Source organism: Colobus angolensis, unplaced genomic scaffold (assembly GCF_000951035.1).
Source record: "Colobus angolensis palliatus isolate OR3802 unplaced genomic scaffold, Cang.pa_1.0 Scaffold20, whole genome shotgun sequence".
NCBI lineage: Eukaryota > Metazoa > Chordata > Mammalia > Primates > Cercopithecidae > Colobus > Colobus angolensis.
The window spans coordinates 12554431-12578813 of record NW_012115155.1 but is presented as its reverse complement, the minus strand read 5'-3'; the positions used below and the strand labels follow the sequence as shown (position 1 = coordinate 12578813).

Sequence of the window (24383 nt, the reverse complement as noted above, 5' to 3'; positions counted from 1 at the left end):
TCTGCAGTTCAGCCCATTTAGTAAATATGTTTATTTTGATACTATATTCTCCAGTTCTGGAATTTCCATTTGATTCTTCGTTGTAGTGTCCATTTCTTTGCCATCTCCTATTTCTTCGTGCTTTAGGAGTATGTGCTTCTGTATATTTTTGAGCGTTATTATAATAGTGTATCTGTCACTTCAGACACCTGCATTGCCTAAGCACTGGTTTCCACTGATTGACTTTTCTCTTGGGTACCGACCACGTTTTCCTTTTCTTCATATGTCTAGTAAATTTGGATTGTATCTTGGCTGTTGAATAGTTTATAGAGTCTTTGGATTCTGTTGTTTCTCTGACGAGTTTTTTGGGGTTTTTTGTTTGTTTGTTTTTCCGACCTTTTAGCAGGAAGTTAATGTGGTTGAATTAAAACTTCACATTCTACGTTCAGGTTTTGTAGCCTCTACTAGGCTGCTTGGAGTATCCCCCATGCCTTCAGAGTCCAGGGGTCAGCCAGAGATTTGGGCAGAGCTCCACACAGAGTTTTGTCTATAACTTCCCTCTGTAGCTCTTTGTTCTGAGATTGTCCTCCTTATTGATGCTTCTGAGATCACCCTAAAATCTTTGTTCCAACTGTTCATTCAGTGACACTGTGACTGCAGGTGTCTGTCTGTGTTTAGCCACCCCTTGGGGCAGAAAGCTGTAAGGGCAGGAAACTCAGCCAGGAGTACTCCCGTGGTTCTGCCTGCTTTGGGTCACTCTCCAGTGCCATCAGATAGCAGTTTTTTGGTACCTTTTTCCCAGTGGGTATAAATATCTGCACGGAGTTTGATAGTAGCCATTCCACTATTATTAGAAACCCTTAAGATAAAATAAATATTTTATTCATTGAGTGTTTAAGAGGGATTTTTTTTTTTTACATTCTCTGACGTGAAATTAGGTTTTGGATGACCCTAATGGCCTCTGTCGAAGAGTCAGCATGTGCTTCTGTATCAGCCACTTTGGACAGCACTGCATGCTACTAATTGGTGGTTCCTGGTAGCTTCCCTCAAAACTGGTTAACTGAGATTAGTCAGGAGCCCACCAGAGCTGGGAGGTTGGGGTGGAGAGAGGAAATGAAGTTAGGTGGGCAGCAAGCTTTAGATGCTGTGGGTGAGGCAGAGCAAGTGTCTCTGTTGGGGCTGGGGTTACTTTGTTGTGCACGTGGGACATAATGAAGGGAAGCTAAAGCCGCGTCCTTACAGAGCTCTACATCTTAGCGTTGCAGAGGTATTTCCACTATAGAAATCAAACTCGTGTTTATGTATTTAAAGCAGATCCAGAATGGACGGTATTTTCAAGTTAATGGTTTTAGGGAAAAAGAGATAGGTAAATTATCAGAGCACAGATGTGTGTGTGTTAGAAACTACACAGGTTTGAAGCCACAGGGCTTAGGGCTGTGTCTGAATTCTGCTGCCATTTTCTCTCTGAGCTGGTAAAGCCTTTCCATGCTGCACAATTACTCTTCTGTGAAATGAAGTCAAATAACACAGTTCCACAACAGAGGAATAAACAACAATGTTTGTTGAACCTGAATCCAAAAGGTTTAGATTACATTTTCTTGATAGTAAAACAGAATAGTCCAGGCATTTTAGCACAGCTGACCTTTTCAGCCTCCTTTATCGCAACCTTAGCCCCTTCATCCACCCTCAGATTTTCCGAAGTTTCACCAGTGTTCAAGCCCATGCCTAGGAATTTTATGGGAAATATTTGACAAAGGGAGAAAAGTAGCCTTTAGCAAATTTGTTTTATCTGTCTTAAAGGATGTATTCATTTGAATAGACAGTGTCAAGGTTGGTAGGAAAAAGGATGGTAGCAGAAGAGAAAAAAAATGCAATTTCTGGGAAGCCTGCATGTTTCCAGCAATATTTTAGGACTTAAGCTCCCGTGAATGTCAGGCCTTCAAGCATGTGCTTCCGTATCAGCCACTTTGGACAGCATTTCATGCTATCAATCCCCCCATTGGTGGTTCCTGGTGGCTTCTCTCAAAACTGGTTAACTGAGATTGGTCAGGAGCCCATCGGAGCTGACGGGGATGGGGTGGAGAGAGGAAATGAGGCCAGATGGGCAGCAAACTTTGGACGCTGTGGTAAGGACTTTTGACTGTCACTTGAGGCAGATCTCAGGCAGAGAAATGATGTGATTTATTGTAGTTTACCAAGGACCACTCTGGATATTGTGCACAGGGAAGACCAGCTGGAGGTTCTTGTGTCACTCTGTGAAGTGCTGGGGCAGAGGGGGGCAGATACGGGGCCTGCACTGGAGGTTGGTGGTGGACAGATGAAAAGTGGTTGGATTCTGGATAATAAAGTAGGGCTAGCTGAGAGACTTGATGATAAATATGGATGTGAACTGAGAGAAAGACAGGTGTCAAGGATAACCAAAATTATCCTTGCCAAGATTTTTGTTCTGAGCTACTGAAAGAATGCAGTTGTCTGCTACTGAGATCAGGACACCTGTGACTGAGCAGGTTTGGGTGGGTGATCAGGAGTTCTCCTTGGGGCGTATTAACCTTGAGATGCGTATCACGCATCTCAGCAGAGGGGCCTAGGAGGCACTTGGCGTGGCAGGGGACAGGTGTCACTTCTTTGCCTAGAGCTTCCTTTGACCACCCATAGGAAGCCTTTTCAATGACTACAGTGCAGAAATGTCCAAATACCCAAAAGTGAACCCAAGCCTGGCCATGTCAGACAGAAGATACCGAAGTTGCGAGCCACAGGCCTCAGAGTGGGGATGCGTTTCACTGTGAAATCACATATTTCTACAGCAAGAACCAAAGCATTTGTGCCAGGACCTTTTTTTTTTTTTTTTTTTTTTGGTGATATGGACCCTTGCTCTTTTGCCCAGGCTGGAGTGCAGTGGTGCGATCTAGGCTCACTGCAACCTCCGCCTCCTGGGTCACAGTGATTCTCATGTCTCAGCCTCCTGAGTAGCCGGGATTACAGGCACATGCCAGCAACCCCTGTGAGTTTTTATATTTTTAGTAGAAATGGGGTTTTGCCACATTGGCCAGGCTGGTCTGGAACTCCTGACCTCAGGTGATCCACCCACTTCGGCCTCCCAAAGTGCTGGGATTACAGGCATGAGCCACCGCGCCCGGCTGTGTGCCAGGACATTCAGCAATTGCCTCTGTGGAGAGCACAGTGGAAAGGAAGTCTACCAATATTTTCTTTACATGTACGAGATGAGAGATTTATGTAAAAACCACACCTTCAAAATCCAGGAAAACTATTCTGGTTCAAGAAACCCTAATCACTGTGAAAAGATTCACCTCAGCAGTTACCTAGGAGTAATGACAACCGTGACATCTTCAGATATTATGTGCCAAGACCGAAGAATGGCCAGCTTCAGAGGAGGAGGCACAGGGCACACTGCAGTGTGGATAGAGGCGTGGTTGTCAGGAGTAGATACAGCGTAAGGTGCCCAGCTCTTACCAACCTGGCAATAGATTTATTTGTATTTGTACTTAAAAGGTGTAATTATCTATTAGGCACTTCTTTAAAATAATATGCTGAAGAAAATCTGCATGAATTTTAATCCAAACTGAAGAGAAGTACAGGTCTACTAACAAAGTGGTCTGCTAGAGCGTATGCTGGATATCGAGACCAGCTAGCATAAAAGGCCAAATGGTGTGCTGAAGGCCTGACGATGCTTAGATGGTTACTTCAACCTAAAACCGGTAACGACATCCCCAACCCCTCTAAGTTCAAACGTTAGTTTCTCAAGCATAATTGTCCTGATCCATTTACCTTAAGTGGCTTGCACAGCAGAAGGGGGAAACTGTACCATTTTAGAAGCCTTAATTTTTTTGATTGATTGATTGATTGATTGATTTTGAGACGGAGTCTTGCTCTGTTGCCCAGGCTGGAGTGCAGTGGTGTGATCTTGGCTCACTGCAACCTCCACCTCCTGGATTAAAGCAATTCTCCTACCTCAGCCTCCCAAGCAGCTGGGATTACAGGCACCTGCCGCCACACCCAGCTAATTTTTGTATTTTTAGTAGATACAGGGTTTCACCGTGTTGGCCAGACTGGTCTCAAACTCCTGAGCTCAAGTGACCCGCCCGCCTAGGCCTCCCAAAGTGCTGGGATTACAGGCATGAGCTGCCACACCTGGCCTCGTTTGTTTTAAATAACTAGCTCAGCTATAATCTACCACTAACAATGATGGTGTTTGTTATTTAAATAATTTTTGTAATGAAAAGTGTTAATCGTGACATGATTTATTTTATTGCAGAGCATTAGGGTGAAAATAATGAAAATTTTCATTAACAGAATATGTGACATAACTTCATTATATTATATACAGTGTTGTACTGATTTTGCCAAAACTTGTAATTTGGTAACGATACTGCATTCCTTGGGTTTGTACTCCAAAAGTCGATGATCTAAAGTGTTGAGTTGCAGACTGGTTCTATTCAGTGAAAAATGAAATGATTACCTGAATATTGCAGCAACCTAAACTTAGAGGAACAGCTGTTCACATCCCTGGCACTTCACATTTGCCTGACATAACACTACCATGTGTCAGAAACCATGCTTCACTTACTTAGGCTAAAGCATGATGTAGCCATGTTTTGTGTAATTACTTTTTAAAGTAATTGTGACCACAAAGTCTTATTTGTACATGAAGACCTGACCTTTGACTGATTTCCCAGGTGAGAAAAAGTCCCGCTGGGATTTTAATAGGAATTGCACTAAACCTATGCATCCATTTGGAAGCCACTGAAATCTTTATCCTATTGAGCCCTCCCATCCATGAACACAGATTCTCTCTCCATATTTAGATCCTCTTTGATTTCCTTTAGTGCTCCATTATTTTAAAGCAAGTCCCAGACATCATGTAATTTGATCTGTAAATAGCATAGTATATGTCTTACAACAGAAGGTCTGTCTCTCTGTGCCACACTTTCTTCCCTGGTATTTTAAAAGCAGTGGTCTCCCTGAGGTGGGGATTGAAACAGATTTCTTGTAGGAGTCCCTGCTTTTCTTGGCTAAAGGCTCCTCTTACCTTCAGTGAGATGGCATGACAGCACCAAATAGCCAGGGGCCCTTGGAGGGAGGATAAAGGCAGCAAGGGGTCCTCCTTGTATAGGCAGAACAGCTAGAGACCCAGGGCAGGAAAGGTGTGGAGAGGGGTGGGCATTGAGAGACAGGGTGCAGTTTTCCCCTGCCCTGGCTGCGGGTTGCCTGAGAGACCTCAGTGTGTCTCGTGTGTGTGTGAGCTGCAGGGCCTATATCTGTGCAGCGCACCTGATGATACCTGCCTCCCAGGTTGGCTGGAGCCGTACACACAGCAGAAGGAGGGTTGTACATTCTCAGGAAAAGTTATTTTCCCCCCACCAGGAAGAGAACTGGGAGGTGAAGGAGCCCGAGAGAAGTTCAGTTTCTCCCAGCAGGGGCCAGAGGCAGGTCTTCGCAGCAGAGTGCGTTCGTGCTTGCGATTGTAGATGGCTCCGAGTTTCTAGCTGCCAAAGGAACAAAGCTCTCCAAAGCTGAGGCTTTCAGTGAGCCTTCTGTACAACCTAAAAATTAAAAATCTGGAGCTGAGATGACTAAATGTAGTATTGGATCCTGAAACAGAAAAAGGCCATTTGGGAGAAACTGAGGACATCTGAACAAAATCTGGACATCAGTGACTATGAGAGTCAGTGTTGCTCCGTCCATGTGATGAATGTGCCTGCTAGCGTGAGACCTTACGGTCGGGGAGCCCTGCTGTGGGTGCCTAGGAACTCTGTGCTGGCTGACCAGTTGTTCTGTACATCTAAAACTGTTCTTTCAAGTCTATCAAAAATAATCTTTTTAAAAAACAAAAGCTGGCTTGGGTGCAAGTGGCTCACGCCTGTAATCCCAGCACTTTGGGAGACCAAGGTGGGTGGATCACCTGAGGTCAGGAGTTCAAGACCAGCCTGGCTAACACGGTGAAACCCCGTCTCTACTAAAAATATAAACAACCTCAGTCCAGTGCAGACAGCCCAGTGACCTGGCTGGCCGGCAAGGTTTGGCTCCTTGTGAGCTGTGTGAAGAAACTTCACTTCTTTGGGCCCCAGCTTCCTCATCTGTAGAATGGACACATCATTTCGACTTCCTTGTTTATGTCACAAGGATGAAGTGAGAGGCCCCCGTGGGGCCACACCCGGACACATATCCCAGTCCCGCAGCGCAGACCCACTGGGGAGCCTGCACCTGCTGTTTTGCTCGGGCAGGGACCACGTGCATGCCAGGGCTCCCCGGGGGCCTCACTTCTCACCCTCCTTCCCGCTTCTCATTCTACTCCAGCCACTCTGCAGTTCTTCCATGACCGGGAGCAACCCCAACCTCTTGCTTCTGGTGCTGGATGCTGTCCCTGTTTCCTGGAACACTCTTCACCCCCATTGCTACACCAGCCCCTCCCAAGATCCCACTGGGATCTCCCAGGCCTGGTTGGACCTCCTGTGCCTGTGGTTTCCTAGCATCACCATGCAACATTATTTGTTTAACTCCCTTATTTTCCTGCCAGACCCCCATCACCTTCTTCACATTGCATCCTCAGAACCCCACGTGTATCTGTGGCATATACCCAGTGGACTCTGGATAAATACATTTGATTGAATTCAGAAAGCAGTGAACCAATGCACAGATGTAAACTGGAAGCCCCTGACTGTTGGGTGCTGGATGAACAGCCGGGCCGCCTGCACGCCACCCAGTGCCCCCCATGCCCAGATTCCTGTTTCTACTCCAAGACCGTATGCCAGACTCTTTAGGGAAATTTCTCAAAGGGCCCCAAGGCCATGTCAAAGACTGCATTGCCTGCATTTGCTGGAGCAGAGCTCAGTAAGTCAGTACTCACTTTGTTAATGGCTTTTGATGGACAGCAGTAGATTTCAAAGTTGAGCAGGCACCAGGGTCATCTAGAGGGCTATGCAGATACAACCTGGGGCCCCACCCCAGAGTTTCTGATTTAGTGGGTCTGGGGAGGGGTCTCAAGAATTTGCATCTCTACCAAGTTCCCTAAGTGCTGCTTCTGGTCTGGGGACCACACTTTGAGAACCACTGACTTCCAGGGCAGTAGGTCAGCATGGGAAAGAGATGCATACGGAGGACATTCCTCCGCCTCTCTCCCTGGGTGGGCAGAGCTACCTGCCTTCCCTTGTAAGGGGAAGCAGAGAATTGTTTGGCTGCTGTTCATCAGAGGCAAAGGCACCCTCACTGAGCGTTTCTCTAGAATCTAGAGCTCGTAGCTGCTCTGCTGTCTAAACACTGTTGGAATTTCAGAATGGATCAGAGACTGCTGACTTGTCTTCTGATATAACCGGGAGGCGGAGCTTGCAGTGAGCTGAGATCCGGCCACTGCACTCCAGTCCGGGCGACAGAGCAAGACTCTGCCTCAAAAAAAAAAAAAAAAAATGTAAAACCCAAAATCAAGACTGGCCTTTGTGTTGCTGGGCCATGTTGTTTTTGTTCCTTTATTCACCTGCAGACACCATGGGGCACATGGTCCCATCCTTTAACGCTTTCCTATGAATTAGCTGTGTGAGACCCACAAAGCAAGTAGCCTTGCGTTGTAAGAGAGTTTGAGCCCGTTCTAAGCAGACAAGTGACTGGCTCTCCCACTGGCTGTTTGCACAGAGCCTGAGTCTCCTGGCTTCAGTCGTGAAGTCCTTCGCACACCTTCACCTTCACTCCCTCTCCCACGAATGCCTGCTCAACCTTCGTTCATGCAGTTGTGAAACTCTCAGGAAACACCTCCTCAATCCCACACCCTGTGCTGGGAGCTGGAATGTAGAATGACGAGTAAAAGTACCGGGAGACTCATGTTGAAACCCGCTTTTCTTTTCTCCCAGGCTGCAAATTGGCTAGATGAGCAATCATTTTGTGAACTGCTGAGACCCCAGCTGGGACTCCTAAAAAGCCAAGAAAAGTAGTGACTCCTACAAGAAATCTGTTTTATTCCCCTAGAGAGACCATTGCTTTTAAAATACCCCAGAAAAGAAAGTGTAGCAGCAAGACAGAGAGGGAGACGAAGGGAAAGAGATGCCTTGCCTTTTAAGACATATACTGTGCTATTTACAGATCAGATTACATGACGTCTGGGACTTGCTTTAAAATAGTGGAGAACTGAAAGAAATCAAAGAGGATGTACATATGGAGAGAGATTCTGTGTTCATGGATGGGAGGGCTCAACAGAGCAAAGATTTCAGTTGTCTCCAGGTTGATACATAGGTTTAATGTAATTCCTATCAAAATCCCAGAAGGATTTTTTTCTAGCTATAGACAAGATTATTCTAAAATTTATATGGAAAGGTGCCGGGCGCGGTGGCTCAACCCTGTAATCCCAGTACTTTGGGAGGCCGAGACGGGCGGATCACGAGGTCAGGAGATCGAGACCATCCTGGCTAACACAGTGAAACCCCATCTCTACTAAGAACTACAAAAAACTAGCCGGGCGAGGTGGCGGCGCCTGTAGTCCCAGCTACCCAGGAGGCTGAGGCAGGAGAATGGCGTGAACCCGGGAGGCGGAGCTTGCAGTGAGCTGAGATCCGGCCACAGCACTCCAGCCTGGGTGACAGAGCGAGACTCAAAAAAAAAAAATTTATATGGAAAGGCAAAGGAACAAGAATAGCTAAAACAGGAGGCCAGGGAAGGAAACAAAAAAGAATAGCTAAAACATTTCTGAAAAACAGAAATTAAGTAAGAGGAACCACTCTACCAAATTTCAAGAATTATTTTATACCCACAGAAAACAAGACTATTTGTTATGAGAGGAGGATGGACACATTGATCAATGGGACAGAATAGAAGATGCAGAAATAGTGCCAAACAAGTACAGCCAACCAGTTGTTTAAACAATTGTGGTATAATCCACATGCCATTGTTATTTCTATATTTTGTTATTGTTGTTGTTTTTATAATGACCGTACTAAGGCGGAACTGGCATACCACCATGATTTTTATTTGCATTTCCCTGATGATGAGTGATGTCGTATGTCCTTATTTATACGCTATTGACCATTTGTATGTCTTCTTTGAAGAAATGTCTATTCAAGTCCTTTGCCTGTTTTTGAGTTGGGCTAGGTTTTGAGTTTTTTGTTTGTTTTGTTTTTTGAGTTGTAGGAGTTTTTCAAAAATATTTTCTGGATGTTATTCCCTTATCAGATATATGATTTGCAGATATTTTCTTCCATTCCACGGGTTGCCTTTTCTCTCTTGATACTGTCCTTTAATGCACAAAAGGTTTAAATTTTGATATAGTTCAATTTATCTATTTTTTTCCTGTTGCCTGTGGTTTTGGTCTTATATCCAAGAAATTATTCACAGATTCACTGCTGTAAAGCTTTCCCCTGTTTTCTTCTAAGCATCTTATAGTTTTAACTCTTATATTTAGGCCTTTGTCCATTTTGAGTTAATTTTAATATGTGTTAGGTAAGGGTTTAACTTCATTATTTTGCATTTGCATATCCAGCCTCCCAACACTGTTCGCTGTAAAGACTGTCTTTTCCCTCGCGGTCTTAGCACCTTTGTCGAAAATCAATTGACCACATGCGAGAGGGTTTATTTCTGGATCCTCTATTCAGTTCCATTGGACTATATATCTATCCTTATGCCATTTTCACATTATTTGATTATTGTGACTTTGAAGTAAGTTTTGAAATCAGGAAATGTGGGTCCTCCAACTTTTTTTTTTTTTTCCAAAATAATTTGGCTAGTCAGGATCCCTTGAGATTCCATATGAATTTTAATGATGAATTTTTCTATGTGTGTACAAAAATGCCATTGGGGCTGGGTACGGTGGCTCATACCTGTAATCCTAGCATTTTGGGGAGGCTGAGGTGGACAGATCACCTGAAGTCGGGAGTTCGAGACCAGCCTGACCAACATGGAGAAATCCTGTCTCTACTAAAAATACAAAATTATCCAGGTGTGGTAGCACATGCCTGTAATCACAGCTACTTGGGAGGCTGAGGCAGGAGAATCACTTGAACCCAGAGGCGGAGGTTGCGGTGAGCTGAGATCATGCCATTGCACTGCAGCCTGGACAACAAGAGTGAAACTCTGTCTCAGAAAAAAAAAAGTCATTGGATTTTTATAGGAATGCATTGAATACGCAGATTGCTTTAGGTCGTATTGTCGTCTTAAAAATATTAAGACTTTCAATTTATAAACATGGGACGTCTTTTTTTTTTTTTAGCTTTGCTTTCATTTTTTCCAGCAATGTTTTGTAGCTTTTAGTCCACATATCTTTGGCCTCCTTGGTTAAGTTTATTCCTAAGTATTTTATTCTTTGGTTTTTTGTTTTTGTTTTTGTTTTTTGAGACGGAGTCTCGCTCTGTGGCCCAGGCTGGAGTGCAGTGGCACGATCTCAGCTCACTGCAAACTCCGCCTCCCGGGTTCATGCCTTTCTCCTGCCTCAGCTTCCCGAGTAGCTGGGACTACAGGTGCCTGCCACCATGCTTGGCTAATTTTGTGTATTTTTTAGAAGAGATGGGGGTCTCACCATGTTAGCCAGGATGGTCTCGATCTCCTGACCTCGTGATTCACCGGCCTTGGCCTCCCAAAGTGCTAGGATTACAGGTGTGAGCCACTGCGACCAGCCAGTATGTTACTCTTTTTAATGCTATTGTAATGAAATTTTTATAAGTTTCCTTTTCAGGTTACTCATTGCAAATATATAGAAATAAAACTGATTTTTTTGTGTTAATTTATATTCTGTAGCTTTGCTGAATTTATTAGCTTTAATAATTTTATTGTGGATTCTTTAAGGTATGCTATATATAAGAAGATGTCATCTGCAAACAGATAATTTTATTTTTCCTTTTCAATGTGGATGTCCTTTATTTCTTTTTCTTGACTGCTCTCACCAAGACTTACAGTACTATGTTGAATAGAAGTGGAGAAAGCAGGCATCCTTGTCTCATTCCTCATCTTAGGGATACAACTTTCCATCTTCCATCATTGATTATGATGTCAGCTGTGAGATTTTCATATGTGGCCTTTATCACATTGAGGACTTTTCCTTCTATTTCTAGTTTATTGAATGCTTTATCACAAAAACTTGGTCAATGCTTTTTCTGCATAGATTAAGATAATCATGTATTTTTCCTTCATTCTGTTAATTTAGTATATTATATTGATTTGCTCTCCTACATTGACCCATCCTTGCATTCCAGAAATAAATTCCATTTGGTCCTGATATATAATCCTTTCAATATGCTGTTGAATTCCATTTCCTAGTATTTTGTTTAGGATTTTTGCATCTATATTCATAAGGGATATTAGTCTGTAGTTTTCTTGTATTTTCTTTGTCTGGGTTTATTATCAAAGCAATACTGATGTTACAGAATGAGTTGGGAAGTATTCCTTCCTCTTCAATATTTTTGGAAGAACTTGAGAAGAATTGGTGTTGATTATACTTTAAATATTTGGTAGAATTCACTACCAGATGGTAGACCATCTTGACCATCTGGCCCTGGGCTTTTCTTTATTGGAAGTTTTTTAATTAGTCTTTGATTTCTCTACCAATTATAGATCTATTCTGATTTCCTATTTCTTCTTGAGTCAGTTTTGGTATATTATGTGTTTCTAGAAATTTTCCATTTTATCTGGTTTATTTAATTTGTTAGCATACAACAGTTCATGGTGTTCTCTTATAATCATTTTTATTTCTATAAAATAGGTAGAAATGTCCTTACTTTGCTCATTAAAACTTTTGATTTTTTACAAAGATACAAAAGCAATTCAGTGGAAAAATGATACTCTTTTCACAAATGATGCCAGAAATAATACCATTAGACTATCCATAGGTGATGAAAATGAACCTTGACCTAAGCTTCACACATTATACAAAAAAAAAAAAAAAAAACCCACACACAAAATGAATTCTAGATTTCCATGTAAAACTTTTAGAAGAAAACATTAAGAGAAAATCCTTGAGAACTAGGGTTTGGCAAAGAGTTCTTAGACATGACACCAAAAGCATGACTCATAAAAGGAAAATTTGAGAAACTGAACATTATAACAATTTCAAACTTTGGCACTATGAAAACTCTAGTTAAGGCAATGAAAAGATAAGCTACAGACTGAGAGAAAATACTCGCAAACCTCATATCTGACAAATAACTCAAATATATAAAGAACTCTCAGAGCCAGATGTGGTAGCACAAGCCTGTGATCCCAGCTACTTGGGAACTGAGGTGGGAGGATCACTTGAGCCCAGGAGTTCCAGACCAGCCTGAGCAACGTGGTGAGACCCTGTCTGGGGAAAAAAAAAAAAAAAGAACTTTCACAGTTCAACATTAAAACACCAATTAGTAAATAGGCAAAAGAGGGCAAGGCATGGTGGCTTACACTTGTAATCTCAGCACTTTGGGATGCTGAGGCAGGAGGATCATTTGAGGCCAGGAGCTCATGACTAGCCTGAGCAACATAGTGAGACACCGTCTCTATGAAAATTTTTTCAGAAAATTAGTCGAGTGTGGTGGTGTGAACCTGTAGTACCAGCTACTCAGGAGGTTGAGGTGAGAGGATCCCTTGAGCTCAGGAGTTTGAGGCTGCAGTGAGCCATGATTGTGCCCCGGCACTCCAGCCTAGGCAACAAAGCAAGACCCCATCTCTTAAAAAAAAAAAAAAAAGGCAAAAGATGGCCGGCCGCAGTAGCTCATGCCTATAATCCCAGCACTTCGAGAGGTCGAGGAGGGCGGATAATGAGGATGGAGACCATCCTGGCTAACACAGTGAAACCCCGTCTCTAGTAAAAATACAAAAAATTAGCCAGGCGTGGTTTCAGGCGCCTGTAGTCCCAGCTACCCAGGAGGCTGAGGCAGTAGAATGGCGTGAACCCAGGAGGCAGAGCTTGCAGTGAGCCAAGATCACGCCACTGCACTCCAGCCTGGGTGACAGAGCAACACTCTGTCTCAAAAAAAAAAAAAAAGGGCAAACGACATAAAGAGATATTTCACCAAAGAGGAAATGAAAACTGACACCATGACGAGATATCTCTACATACCTATCAGAATGCCTCAAATATAAAATAGTGACAATACCAAGGGCCGCTGAAGATTCAGAGAAACTGAACTCTTAGACATTGAGAGTAACAGGAATGTAAAATGGCACAGCCACTCTGGAAAATAGTTTGGCAGTTTCTTAAAAACTAAGTAGTCAACTACCGTCTGACCCAGTAATTACACTCCTGGGCATTTATCTCAGAGAAATGAAAACATGTTCACACAAACCCCTGCTCGTGAATTATCATAGCAGCTGCATTCGTAATAGGAATAGTTGGAAACAATCCACATATCCTTAAACAGGTGAATGGTTAAACCAACAGTGGCATGGAATGCCATGGAATTCCATGGAATGACATGGAATATGACTCAGCAGTAAAAAGGAATGAAGTATGAATACACATAGCAGCTGGGATAGAGTGCAAGGCATTTGGCTGAGTGAAAAAGCCAACCTCAAAAGCCTACATACAGGTTGCTGTGGTGGCTGTGCAGATCTGCACTGGTGACAGTGCCATACGCCTATGCACACACATTGTACGAACGTCAGGTTCTTGGCTGCGAGATGATACTGGACTTACAAAGCTAGACTATTAACGGAAACTGGGTGGAGAGTGCACAGTGCCCTGTGTACTATAGTGGTATACCCTGTGACTCTAAAATCATTTCACAATAAAACGGTTTTTTGTTTTGTTTTTTGGGTGTTTTTTTGAGACAGAATCTCACTCTGTTGCCCAGGCTGGAGTGCAGTGGAGCAATCTCCGCTGACTGCAACCTCCACCTGTTGGGTTCAAGCAGTTCTCCTGCCTCAGCCTCCCAAGTAGCTAGGACTACAGGTGTGTGCCACCATGCCTGCCTAATTTTTTGTATTTTTAGTAGAGACAGGATTTCACCATTCTGGCCAGGCTGGTCTTGATCTCCTGACCTCGTGATCTGCCTACCTCAGCCTCCCAAAGTGCTGGGATTGCAGGCGTAAGCCACTGCACCCAGCCAATAAAATGAATTTTAAGGCCCTAGGGGAGAAGGTATGACAATTTGACAACTTTTGATGGATTGGTTTGTTTTAGATGTGTATCGTGGTTACGTTTTTTAAAGAAAGAGAGATGGGGCCGGGCGCAGTGGCTCAAGCCTGTAATCCCAGCACTTTGGGAGGCCGAGACGGGTGGATCACGAGGTCAGGAGATCAAGACCATCCTGGCTAACATGGTGAAACCCCGTCTCTACTAAAAAAATACAAAAAACTAGCCGGGCGAGGTGGCGGGCGCCTGTAGTCCCAGCTACTCGGGAGGCTGAAGCAGGAGAATGGCATAAACCCGGGAGGCGGAGCTTGCAGTGAGCTGAGATCTGGCCACTGTACTCCAGCCCGGGCAACCGAGCGAGACTCCGTCTCAAAAAAAAAAAAAAAAAAAAGAAAGAGAGATGGGATCTAGTGGGGAGTGGAATTAGATGATGAAACAAAAGTGGCCACATGTTGAGAATTGTTGAGGCTGGACAATCAATATACAAGGTTCCTTATACTATTTTCTCTCCTTTTGTGCACTTTTGAAACTTTTCATAATAAAAGTTTTTAAACATAAAATGAAATAAAAATCATGAGTGTTCCGAGGGACTTGTAGCTATGTACAAGGTTAGGAGAAGGCCCCTGGCTCCTGCTTGCAAGCTGGACTCTGGCCACTGCCTCCAGGTCGGAGACAAGAGTGTATTAGTCCATTCTCACAGTGCTATAAAACATTACCTGAGACTGGGTAATCTGAAAAAAAGAGGTTTAATTGGCTCAGAGTTCCACAGGCTTCACAGGAAGCATGACAGGGAGGCCTCAGGAAACTTAGATCATGGCAGAAGGCTAAGGGGAAGCAAGCACCTTCTCCACATGGCAGCAGGAGAGAGTGAGTGAAGCGGCAAGTGCCACACACTTTTAAACGATCAGATCTCATGAGAACTCATCCACTGTCACGAGAACAGCAAGGGGGGAATCTGCCCCCATGATCCAGTTACCTCCCCCCAGGCCACGCCTTTAATTCAACATGAGATTTGGGCAGGGACACAAATCCAAACCATATCCCAGGTCAGTTCTGGGGACACATGTGGAGTTTTAACTGTGTTCCTGATGTTGGCACTGCCAGGCCTTTGGGCTCCACCTTTGAGGAACTTGCCATTTGCCACCCCAGTCATCCTCCCGGCTTCCATCTGTTCAAGTGTTCATCCTTCCATCGGTTTCTTTGTCTGTTTCATCACCATTTATCTGTTTCTTCCATCCATCTGTTTACTCGTTTATTTACTTAGCATTTCCTAAACGTTGACATTAACGAATAAGTCATGCCTCCTGCTTTCAAGGAGCTCAGAGTATAGCTGGGGGGAGTCAGACCAACACAGTGTACAGGGATGTGTTTCCTGCCATGAGGGTTGTCTGCTCAAGCTCCCTGAGAACAAGATAAGAGTCATAACGGGACTCTCACGGAGGAGGAAGTGCCTGAAATGAGTCTTCAGAGTTCATATTTTCACCTCTGTTGGGCCCAAGTAGATAATCCAAGATAATCTTCCTATTTTGAGGTCAGCTGATTAGCAGCCCTGGTTTCATCTGCAACCTTAATTCTTCTTTAATTCCTCATGTAACATAACATATTCACAGGCTCTGAAGATTCCATCTTTTCATCTTTTGGAGACCATTATTGTGCCTCTTGCAAGAAGAGAGTCCAGATGCAGACCCAACTATCTAGAAACTCCAGGACAGAGCAGACATTGTAGGTCCATGAGAAAGGACTGCTCATTCCATGAATGGTGCCGAGACCATTGATTATCCTTACAGAAGAAAGAAATTGGATTCCAACCTCTATACCACAAAAATCATTTCCAGGTGGATTAACAGCATACGTGTCAAAGCTATAAAACATGAAAAGATAACAGAGAAGAATATCATTATGACTGAGGTTGGAAAGAATTTCCTAGACACAGAAAACATACACCAAATAGGACTAGATTGACAAATTTGTCTATATTAAAATTAAGGACTTCTGTTCATCAAAAGGCCCCTTAAAAATAGTAACAAGCCACAAACTGGGAGGAGATAGTTGTGACACATCTCAGTGACAGAGGTACCTAGAAGTGAGGGAAGGAATGTGTGTGTATACATACATACATGAATACATACATATTTTATGTCAATGGTGTGTTAAAGATAAGCAATTCAATAGACAAATGGGTAAAACTCATAAACACTTCACATTAAAGGGAAATACAAATGGCCCATAGATAAAAGGTCAACTCGTTAGTAATCTGAAATGTCAATTAAAATCAGAGTAAGATACCATTTCATACCCATTAGACTCAAGAATTTAAATGTCTCATAATGCCAATCTCAAGAGCTGGCTGGGATGTGGAGGGATCGAACATTCTTGTGCTGCTTTCAGGTTCTGGAAACTATTTGGTGTGCCTAGGACCCAGCAGGGCCACACACACCTGGGCGTCTACACTCAGCAGTGTGAATTCACACCAGGGGTGACGATTTTGCCCAACTGGGCAAATATGTTAGCTATTATGATGGTTTATGGCTCTCCAGAATGCCACATTGCATAAGCAATATACAATACATTTGTGATATTGATTTCATAGGGGCAGGGGAGGGATTAGGAAAATAATGTGCTCCTTAGCGGGGCTGTCACGGAAGCCGGGTTGAGAAACAATGTCCTAGAGAAACCCTCTGACACACACCCAGGAGGCGTGCAGACACCGTCCAGCAGCACCACTGGACATACCCTGCTCCAGCAGTACAGCCGACACACACAATGTGAAAGACTCGTACAACACAAGACTGTGCGGCAGTGAAAATGAAACAATCACAGCTACACACACAGTTGAGTAAAAACAGCCAGCCAGAGAAGAGTGGAGTTGCTGGCTCCCTTTAGACAAGGTCAAAACCTAGCATAACTGACAGAGTTAAATGCTCAGACAAAGGCATGGGAATAATTTATTAAAAGTTCTAACTCTTGAATATCTCTACAGGAAGGAGATGGGAATGGGACTCAGTGGAGTATACAGGATGTGGAAGGTCAAGTTTCTGGTGTTTTTCCTAAGTAGAGTAATGGGTACCAGGACTGTTCATTGTATTAAATTTCAAACCATATTTGCATGTACAGAACTGTATATTTTCTTTGAATACACACATATATATTGGATAACAAAATGTTAACATTTTTCCTAAGGGCCTATACTGTAGCCAACACAATGGAAAATGGTTTGTCACTGAATACAACCTAAGGGGCTCTCGAGCTGTGTGATGGTGAATACTTGTGTTCCCTTGTCAGCCGAGTTGCTGTCGACTGGGTGATAGGTGACTAATGGTGGTGGTGTGAGTGAGATGGTGCATTCTTTCACCCAGGCCACATGTTTGCGGCAAGGATGGTTTGAGAACCTAGCCCTGAAACCTGCATCCTCCCCCTGTAGAAGGAGCGTTTGTCCTGAACCCACTGGGCTCCTTCTCCACATGTTCTCCCCTCAGCCCTTCCCAGCCCAGCCCCCTTTGCCCAGCTGCTGTCTCTCCTTCCAGCCATGCCTGATGGAGCTCTGGACACAGCTGTCCGCGCTGATGAAGTGGGGAGCGAGGAGGACCTGTATGATGACCTGCACAGCTCCGGCCACCACTACAGCCACCCTGGAGGGGGTGGTGAGCAGCTGGCTATCAATGAGGTAGGGTCAGGGCTGCGCGGGCAGAGGGAGGGACAGGCTGGGGCTACAAGCTGGACTCCAGCACGCTCATGCAAGCCAAATGCCCACAGTCCATGTGCCATGCAGATGCTAGTGGTGCTGGCCATGCACAGCGCAGTTTCAGCCTGTGGTCCTCACTTTGGGATGTGGTGTCAAGAGCACGGTTTGTCCAACACAGGACTCCCTGTGCCCTGCTGGGGCCCACAGAGCAGATGCAATGCCAGCATGCTGGTCCGCCTCATGGGGCTGTCCTAGTGAGCAGCTGCCAAGAGCCATCCCAGCCGGAGGAGTCCTACTTAGTAGAAGGGAGGTCAGGGCTTCTCCAGTCACTCCAGCCCCTGACCCTGCAACCAGCCATTTGGGCAGGCTGGGAACAAGGCGAGGGAAAAACTATTTTCTCTCCTGACAACAGGAGTTCAGAAGTATTGCTGTTGCTATGACAACTGCATGCGAGTTGCTGTGTTTTTGCTATTCCTACTGAAGCAGAAGAAATCCATGAGAATCCTCATCCAGGCAAAACTGGTTCCCATCTGAGTTCTCCCTTTGCATTCCCAACGAGAGAGGAATCGTGATGCTTTAACACGCCTCTTTCTCACTCACCCTCCTACTTTCTCAGCCTCTTTTACTTAACTGGAGGGTGGTGTTGAACGTCATGGAAGTGTAACCAGATGACCAGCACAAACACATGCCCATAGCAAATGCCGTGTTCTCCAGTCAGGAGGTACTGGTGTGTTTCTGCTTCATTAAAACTGGACTCTGACAACTCAGGATCTTATAGCTCTCAGGTTTTTCCTTAAGAAGGGATCAGTTTTGGAAGAGTTAGACTTTTCTGTGAATGAATGAGCTGGGGGGCTTCTCAGAAGCCAGTGAGGAGGGTGGTGTCCTCGTTACCCACTGGACAGAGGAGTGGAATCAAAGGCCCATGAACTCCTCCCAGAGGCCCAGCTCTAGATGATGATTTAAAACAGTCATTAAGGCCAGGCACGGTGGCTGTCGCCTGTAATCTCAGCACTTTGGGAGGCTGAGACGGCTGGATCACCTGAGATCAGGAGTTTGAGAACACCCTGGCCAACACGGTGAAACCCCATCTCTACTAAAAATACAAAAATTAGCCAGGCATGGTGGTGGGCACCTGTAATCCCAGCTACTCAGGAGGCTGAGGCAGGAGAATAGCTTAAGTCTGGGAGGCAAAGGTTGCAGTGAGCCAAGATGGTGCCACTGCACTCCAGCCTGGGCAACAGAGTGAGACTGCATCTCAAAAATACAAATACAAATGCAAATAAAACGGTGATTAAATAATGCGCCACTCAAAACCCATGATGCATAAAGAATAAACATGTAAACAAGCTTTCCCGACAAAACCTTTCTCTTTAAGTGACTCTCGTAAGCTATTTGGGATGGAAGATGTTCTGAAATCATGTCACCTGAAGCAGAATTCACAAGAAATAGTTGTGCTTTTTCTTTTCTTTTTTTTTTTTTTTTTTAAGTGATGGAGTCCCACTCTTGTCGCCCAGACTGGAGTGCAGTGGCACGGTGGTCTTGGCTCACTGCAACCTCTGCCTGCTGGGTTCAAGCGATTCTCCTGCCTCAGCCTCCCAAGTAGCTGGGATTACAGGTGCCTGCCACCATGCCCGGCTAATCTTTGTACTTTCAGTAGAGAAGGAGTTTCGCCAAATTGACCAAACTAATCTCAAACTCTTGAACTCAGGTGATCTGCCTGCCTTGGCTTCCCAAAGTGCTGGGATTACAGACGTGAGCCACCACGCTTGGCCGGTTGTGCTTTTTCTGGAAGACTCAGGCTGCCTCCTCCATCTTGGGGCTCGGTCCCAGCAGGGGGACCCCGAGGGGGTCTGTCAGATGTAGGGCATGGAGCACTGAGCAGTGACCGTTTGAGCTGGTTCACATGGCTGTGACACCAGATGGCATGAGGCTGTGCAGGGCTGATAGCAACTGACTGCACACACCCGGCAGGGTGGGCTGTCACTCAATGCATCTCCAACCACAAGGATGACCATCGCAACCAAAGCACTCAGGGACTCCAGAGAGGTGGGGACTCCAGGGCTGGCCTTATGGCTGCGTTGATCTTGTGTTTGCGTTTCATAGTTGTGTGTCTCCTACCTGAGGGTAAAATTATGGACTGTCACATCTTGCTGCTGGCAAGGAGGTGTTTTTTTGGGCTCTGAGTTCCTTGACAAGTTGTTCATTCTAAGATGCTTTGGCCGACGAAGGCCAAGAGCCAGGACTTCTCTGAAAAAAAACCCCAAAAACGAGGTTCTGTTATCTTTCTGAGGGAAAGTCGGGCAATTTAGATTTGGATTGTGTAAGTGCCTGTTTGGTCCTGTTGGGTTCAGAGGTCTCTCCTGGCGTTGGAGGTTGCTGAGCAGATGGGGTGTTGCTGGTATGCCTTAACGTTTAGGGTGCGTGTCCTTCCCCCTGGGGAAGAGGAGAGCACTTTACAGAGGAGAGCAGGAAGTCAGGCAGAGGGAGCCCGTCTCCAGCGATGCTGCGGGCTGGTGCTGGGGAGGCTGGCTCCTGTCCCAGATGGCATCCACACGCCTCATGAAGGCTACCAGTGCTTCCAGATCCTCATGTAGAAAGGCGATCCTGAGAAAGGCTGTAAGAAGGGCAGGCCCGGGCTTGGAGGCCTCTCTGGGTCCAGCACAGCACTGCAGCAAGGCCATCTCTGTGTTTTGTGGGCGGATGTGAGGCTGGAGCCCTCGCTGTGCCTGGCTTGCACCGCAGACTCAGAAAAGGTGGTGCCTGCCTGTTCGGAGCCGCCGGAAGCAATAAGTGGACTCACTCATCAGAAACTGGAAAGATAAGCAGTGAATGTCCCGCGACAGGGCAGTTCCCAGGCCTTCAGGGCAGCCCTCCTGCAGGCTCAGCCAGAAGCTTTGCTGGGGGTTAGTGTGACTTTAATATCTAGAGATGAGCAAAGCAACAGGTGTCGGAGAAAAGTCCTTACTAAATAATATTCGGCTTGCCCTGAAATCACACATTCCCTTCTGTTTCCTAAGAATATGTAGGGGCTCAATTGTGACCCTTTCTTATCTTTTTGGGCTCTCAGTTCCTTGACAAGTTGTTCATTCTAAGATGCTTTGGACGAGGAATATCTAAGATGTTTGACATCAGCGTCAACAAGAAAGGGTCACAATTTAGCCGGATGCCTCCCTCAGAAGGAGAAACTACCTTGCAATCTCCTAAGCAGAACAAACGCAAACCCTCTGGCCTGGAGAGCGGCCCACTTGGGGCAGAGCCGCAAGGCAGTTTGCTTTCCAGGTACAGGAGGCCTGAGCTTTATAAGCATAAAGCACATAAAGCACACGCAAACAGATGTGTGTGCACGTGCTGTACATAAAGGATGTGGATGTGTGTTACATACATGTAACAGGTGTGTAGTGAGTACTTGTGTCAGGGAGGCACCAGCCCTAGGATGCACTTGTGCGGAAGCCATGGTCCTGCCTGCAGGGGGCTGCCCGCAGGCTGTGTCTGTGTGGGCCCCTGCGTTTTCCCGTATGGGCCGGAGGAATGTGCAAACAGGTGCAATGTCTCGTTTCTTCTGCATTCCTTGAGTTACCTGTGCCCTGCCCCGCGTGAGTGTCCAGTCCCTGCCAGGCAAATTAAGGAACACAGATGCTGACTGTCCTCAGTACCCAGGAGTGTACTCTCTTCTTCCAGCACTGGCCCCTCTAGGGCCTCCTCCCAAGGCCATGGCCCAGGCCTGGGCCTGTCTGCCCAGTTCCTCGCCCCCCCCCGTTGGCCCTCTTGGGCTTTACTGCGCCCCTGCAGTCAGGCCTGAGGCCATCCTAAGTCCCCTGGACGTTTTCTGAAGCTAAAGCCAGAAGTGCCTGTCGGTGAGAGTGACCACCCAGCACCCCCCGCCACCGTGTGGGCAGTGCTGCCAGTGCCAGCCATGATGTGTCCATGGCCTGGCTCCCGCTGGGGAGGTCTGGGGTCTCCCACTGCCCACTGGCACCTGTGGGCGGCAGCCTGTCCCCTGGCTCATGTCTTGCAGCATCCTGTGAGCTGCTCCTGCCCCACCTCATGGAGTGCCTAAGCCCAGCTTGTCTTCCAGCCTGGTGAGGATGAGCACGAGGTGTCTGGGGCACTGATAGGCATCAGGCTCCTCCGTGGGGCTGAGGAGGGAAAACAAGAGCCAGGTCGGGCCTGGGGACAGATGTCTCCAGGGCAGGGTCACTGCCCTTGCTCTCCTGGCATTCTCCGTGAGACACCCCGAGGAGGCTATGGGACATGAGGCCAGCTTTTGGCCACGCCTCATGGAGTCACCCTGACTTGCCCCAGGTGTCTTTGTCTTCCCTGGGTTCCCGTGCCGCTGGACATCCCTCCCCAGGCCTGACCTGGCTCTTATTCCCCTTCCGGAGCCCCAGGGAGGAGGCTGATGGCTGTCAGTGCCACAGATACCTTGTGCTCATCCTCATTAGGCTGGACAACAGGCCGGGCTTAGGTGCCCCATGAGACAGGGCAGGAGCAGCTCACAGTCCCTTGGGGCCACTGCTGCCACTTTTGCACAGGGTTGCAAGGTCACCTGGTGGCCAGCCCCTCCAAAGTGGCTTTCCTCTTCCCTTTGTACTCCCAAAGCCACAGCACTGGGGGCTTACCCCTCATCTGCACCAGACACCTATGTCTCCCTTCTGCTTGCACGTCAGTCCTGCCACCAGCGGGGACACTCCCCTCCCTGGCGGGAGCTGTCTGTCAAACCCCTCAAGGGCCTAGGCATTTGCCTTGAAGCTTTTTCTTTTCTTTTTTTTTTTTTTTTGAGATAGGGTCTCACTCTGTCACCCAGGCTGGAGTGCAGAGGCGTAATCTTGGCTCATTGCAACCTTCACCTCCCAGGCTCAAGTGATCCTTCCACCTCAGCCTTTCTTGTAGCTGGGACTACAGGTACACGCCACCACTCCTGGCTAATATGTGTATCTTTTATAGAGATGGGGTTTCACTCTATTGCCCAGGCTGGTCTCGAACTCCTGAGCTCAAGCGATCTGTCCGCCTTGGCTTTGCAAAGTGCTGGGATTACAGGTGTGAGCTACTGCACCCTGTCTGCCTTCAAGCTTTTCTGTTAGGTTTTTGGTCATGAAACTCACATAGGAAAGCTGTTACCACTGCCGTTCCTGCCATAAACCCAGCTCTCTGGGATATAGAGGCTGGGGGCCCCTGGGCAGGGAGAAGGACCCCACTCAGTCCTCAGTCAGGGCTGCTTCAGCCACCTTCAGTCCTCCCCAGGCTGCCCTGCTGTGCGTGGGGCAGAGGATGTGCCCAGCACCCAGCTAGGGCTGAAGAACCAAACTGTGCCTGCCCAGGCCTGGACCAGTGGCGAGCAGGCTGCTGTAGACCCTCCAGCACTCAGTACCTGTGCCGGCCATCCAGCTCACCGACTCACTGTGCCCAGGGCCCAGAGGACATGTACCCCCTGGGTGGCCAGCGGTTCAGAGGCCACAGGTGCACAGTGAAGCCTCCACACATCAGGGGTTCTGAGCCACACCCCATGAGAAGACACATCACCATCTTGCCAGAGGAGTGCTGGGATTTAGGGGTACCAGCGAGACTTTAGACGTCTTCTGATCCCCCCAATTCTCCTGAGAGCTTGGGGTAGCAAACCTTGAGACCAGCGTTTTCTAAAGAACTGGGCAGGAGCAGTACAACAGACGGATGGGCCCAGGCTGAAGCTTCAGATGTGAGGGAGGCGCACAGCCTGTCTGCACACATCCCTGGCGTTCCTCTGCACGCACGTGGGCACCCACATGTGTACATACGCACATGCGTGGAAACCCCCCCCACAGATGTATCCCCTTACACACAGGCACCTACGCACACGCACACACAGGTGCCCCTTGTGTACACATGCACACACACATGGCATCCAGTCTGCTTCATAGTCTTCAACAGGATGCTGACATTCAGGGTACACTCACCTATCCTTGCAAGGGGTTGCCAAGAGCTGGCCGCACACAGAGATCAGAGTATACGAAGTCACTCCCATGGGAACACCAGTCTCTGCACACGTTCCCACTGTGCGCCCCTCCCTGGCCTTCAGGGATTCTTCTTGCTCCAGGATTCAAAGCACTGAGCGGAGTGTTTAGCCCTCTCCCCTGCAGTCTTGTCTCAGAAGAACACACTGACTGTACCTGAGCTGTCATTCTAAGGGGTAGAATGAGAGCTCTTGCACAAGAGCTTTGAAACTTACAGGGTTAAGGTTGCAGGCTGTGTTGAGTGGAGGCAGAGGAAGCCCTGGACGCCTGGCTTTTCCAAAGGAACACAATGCTGCTCGGACGCCGCGGTCAGTGAAGCGGGGCCCCTCAGCGTGGATCGCTCCGACCGGGGTTTAAATCCTGCCTCCACCATCCCTGCATTCCTGCGCGATTTTATGACTGAGCAGAATCCCTGACCTTTCAGAGCCGCGTTTACTCATCTGTGAAGTAGGGGGCTGCGGCCAACCCTTGTCAGGAATCAGAGTCCCTGGCACATCCCTCCCCAAGGTGCCGGTGCCAGGCGTTTTGGCCTCTGTGTCTCTGAAACGGGGAGGTCCCGGGGCATCCCCGAGCGCCCGCGTGGCCATCTGTGCCACTGGCCAGCCCAGGGCCAGGACTGCTGTGCCGGCGTGGAGATTCCTGACCCTTTCCAAGGAGGTGCCAAGGGCGGAGCGCAGCGCAAGCCGGAGCCGCCGCGGCCCCT

At 47.0% G+C, this 24383-nt stretch overlaps 1 protein-coding gene across 1 annotated transcript in view; it reads left to right on the top strand.

Moving 5' to 3' along the window:
* The window catches only part of ARHGEF4 (Rho guanine nucleotide exchange factor (GEF) 4), a 132731-nt gene that overhangs the window by 96277 nt on the left and 12071 nt on the right, over positions 1-24383 (top strand). Inside the window, exon 4 of the mRNA XM_011941700.1 lies at positions 17536-17675. Coding sequence (XP_011797090.1) covers positions 17536-17675 — 140 coding nt within the window. The remainder of the gene's footprint in view (positions 1-17535; positions 17676-24383) is intronic.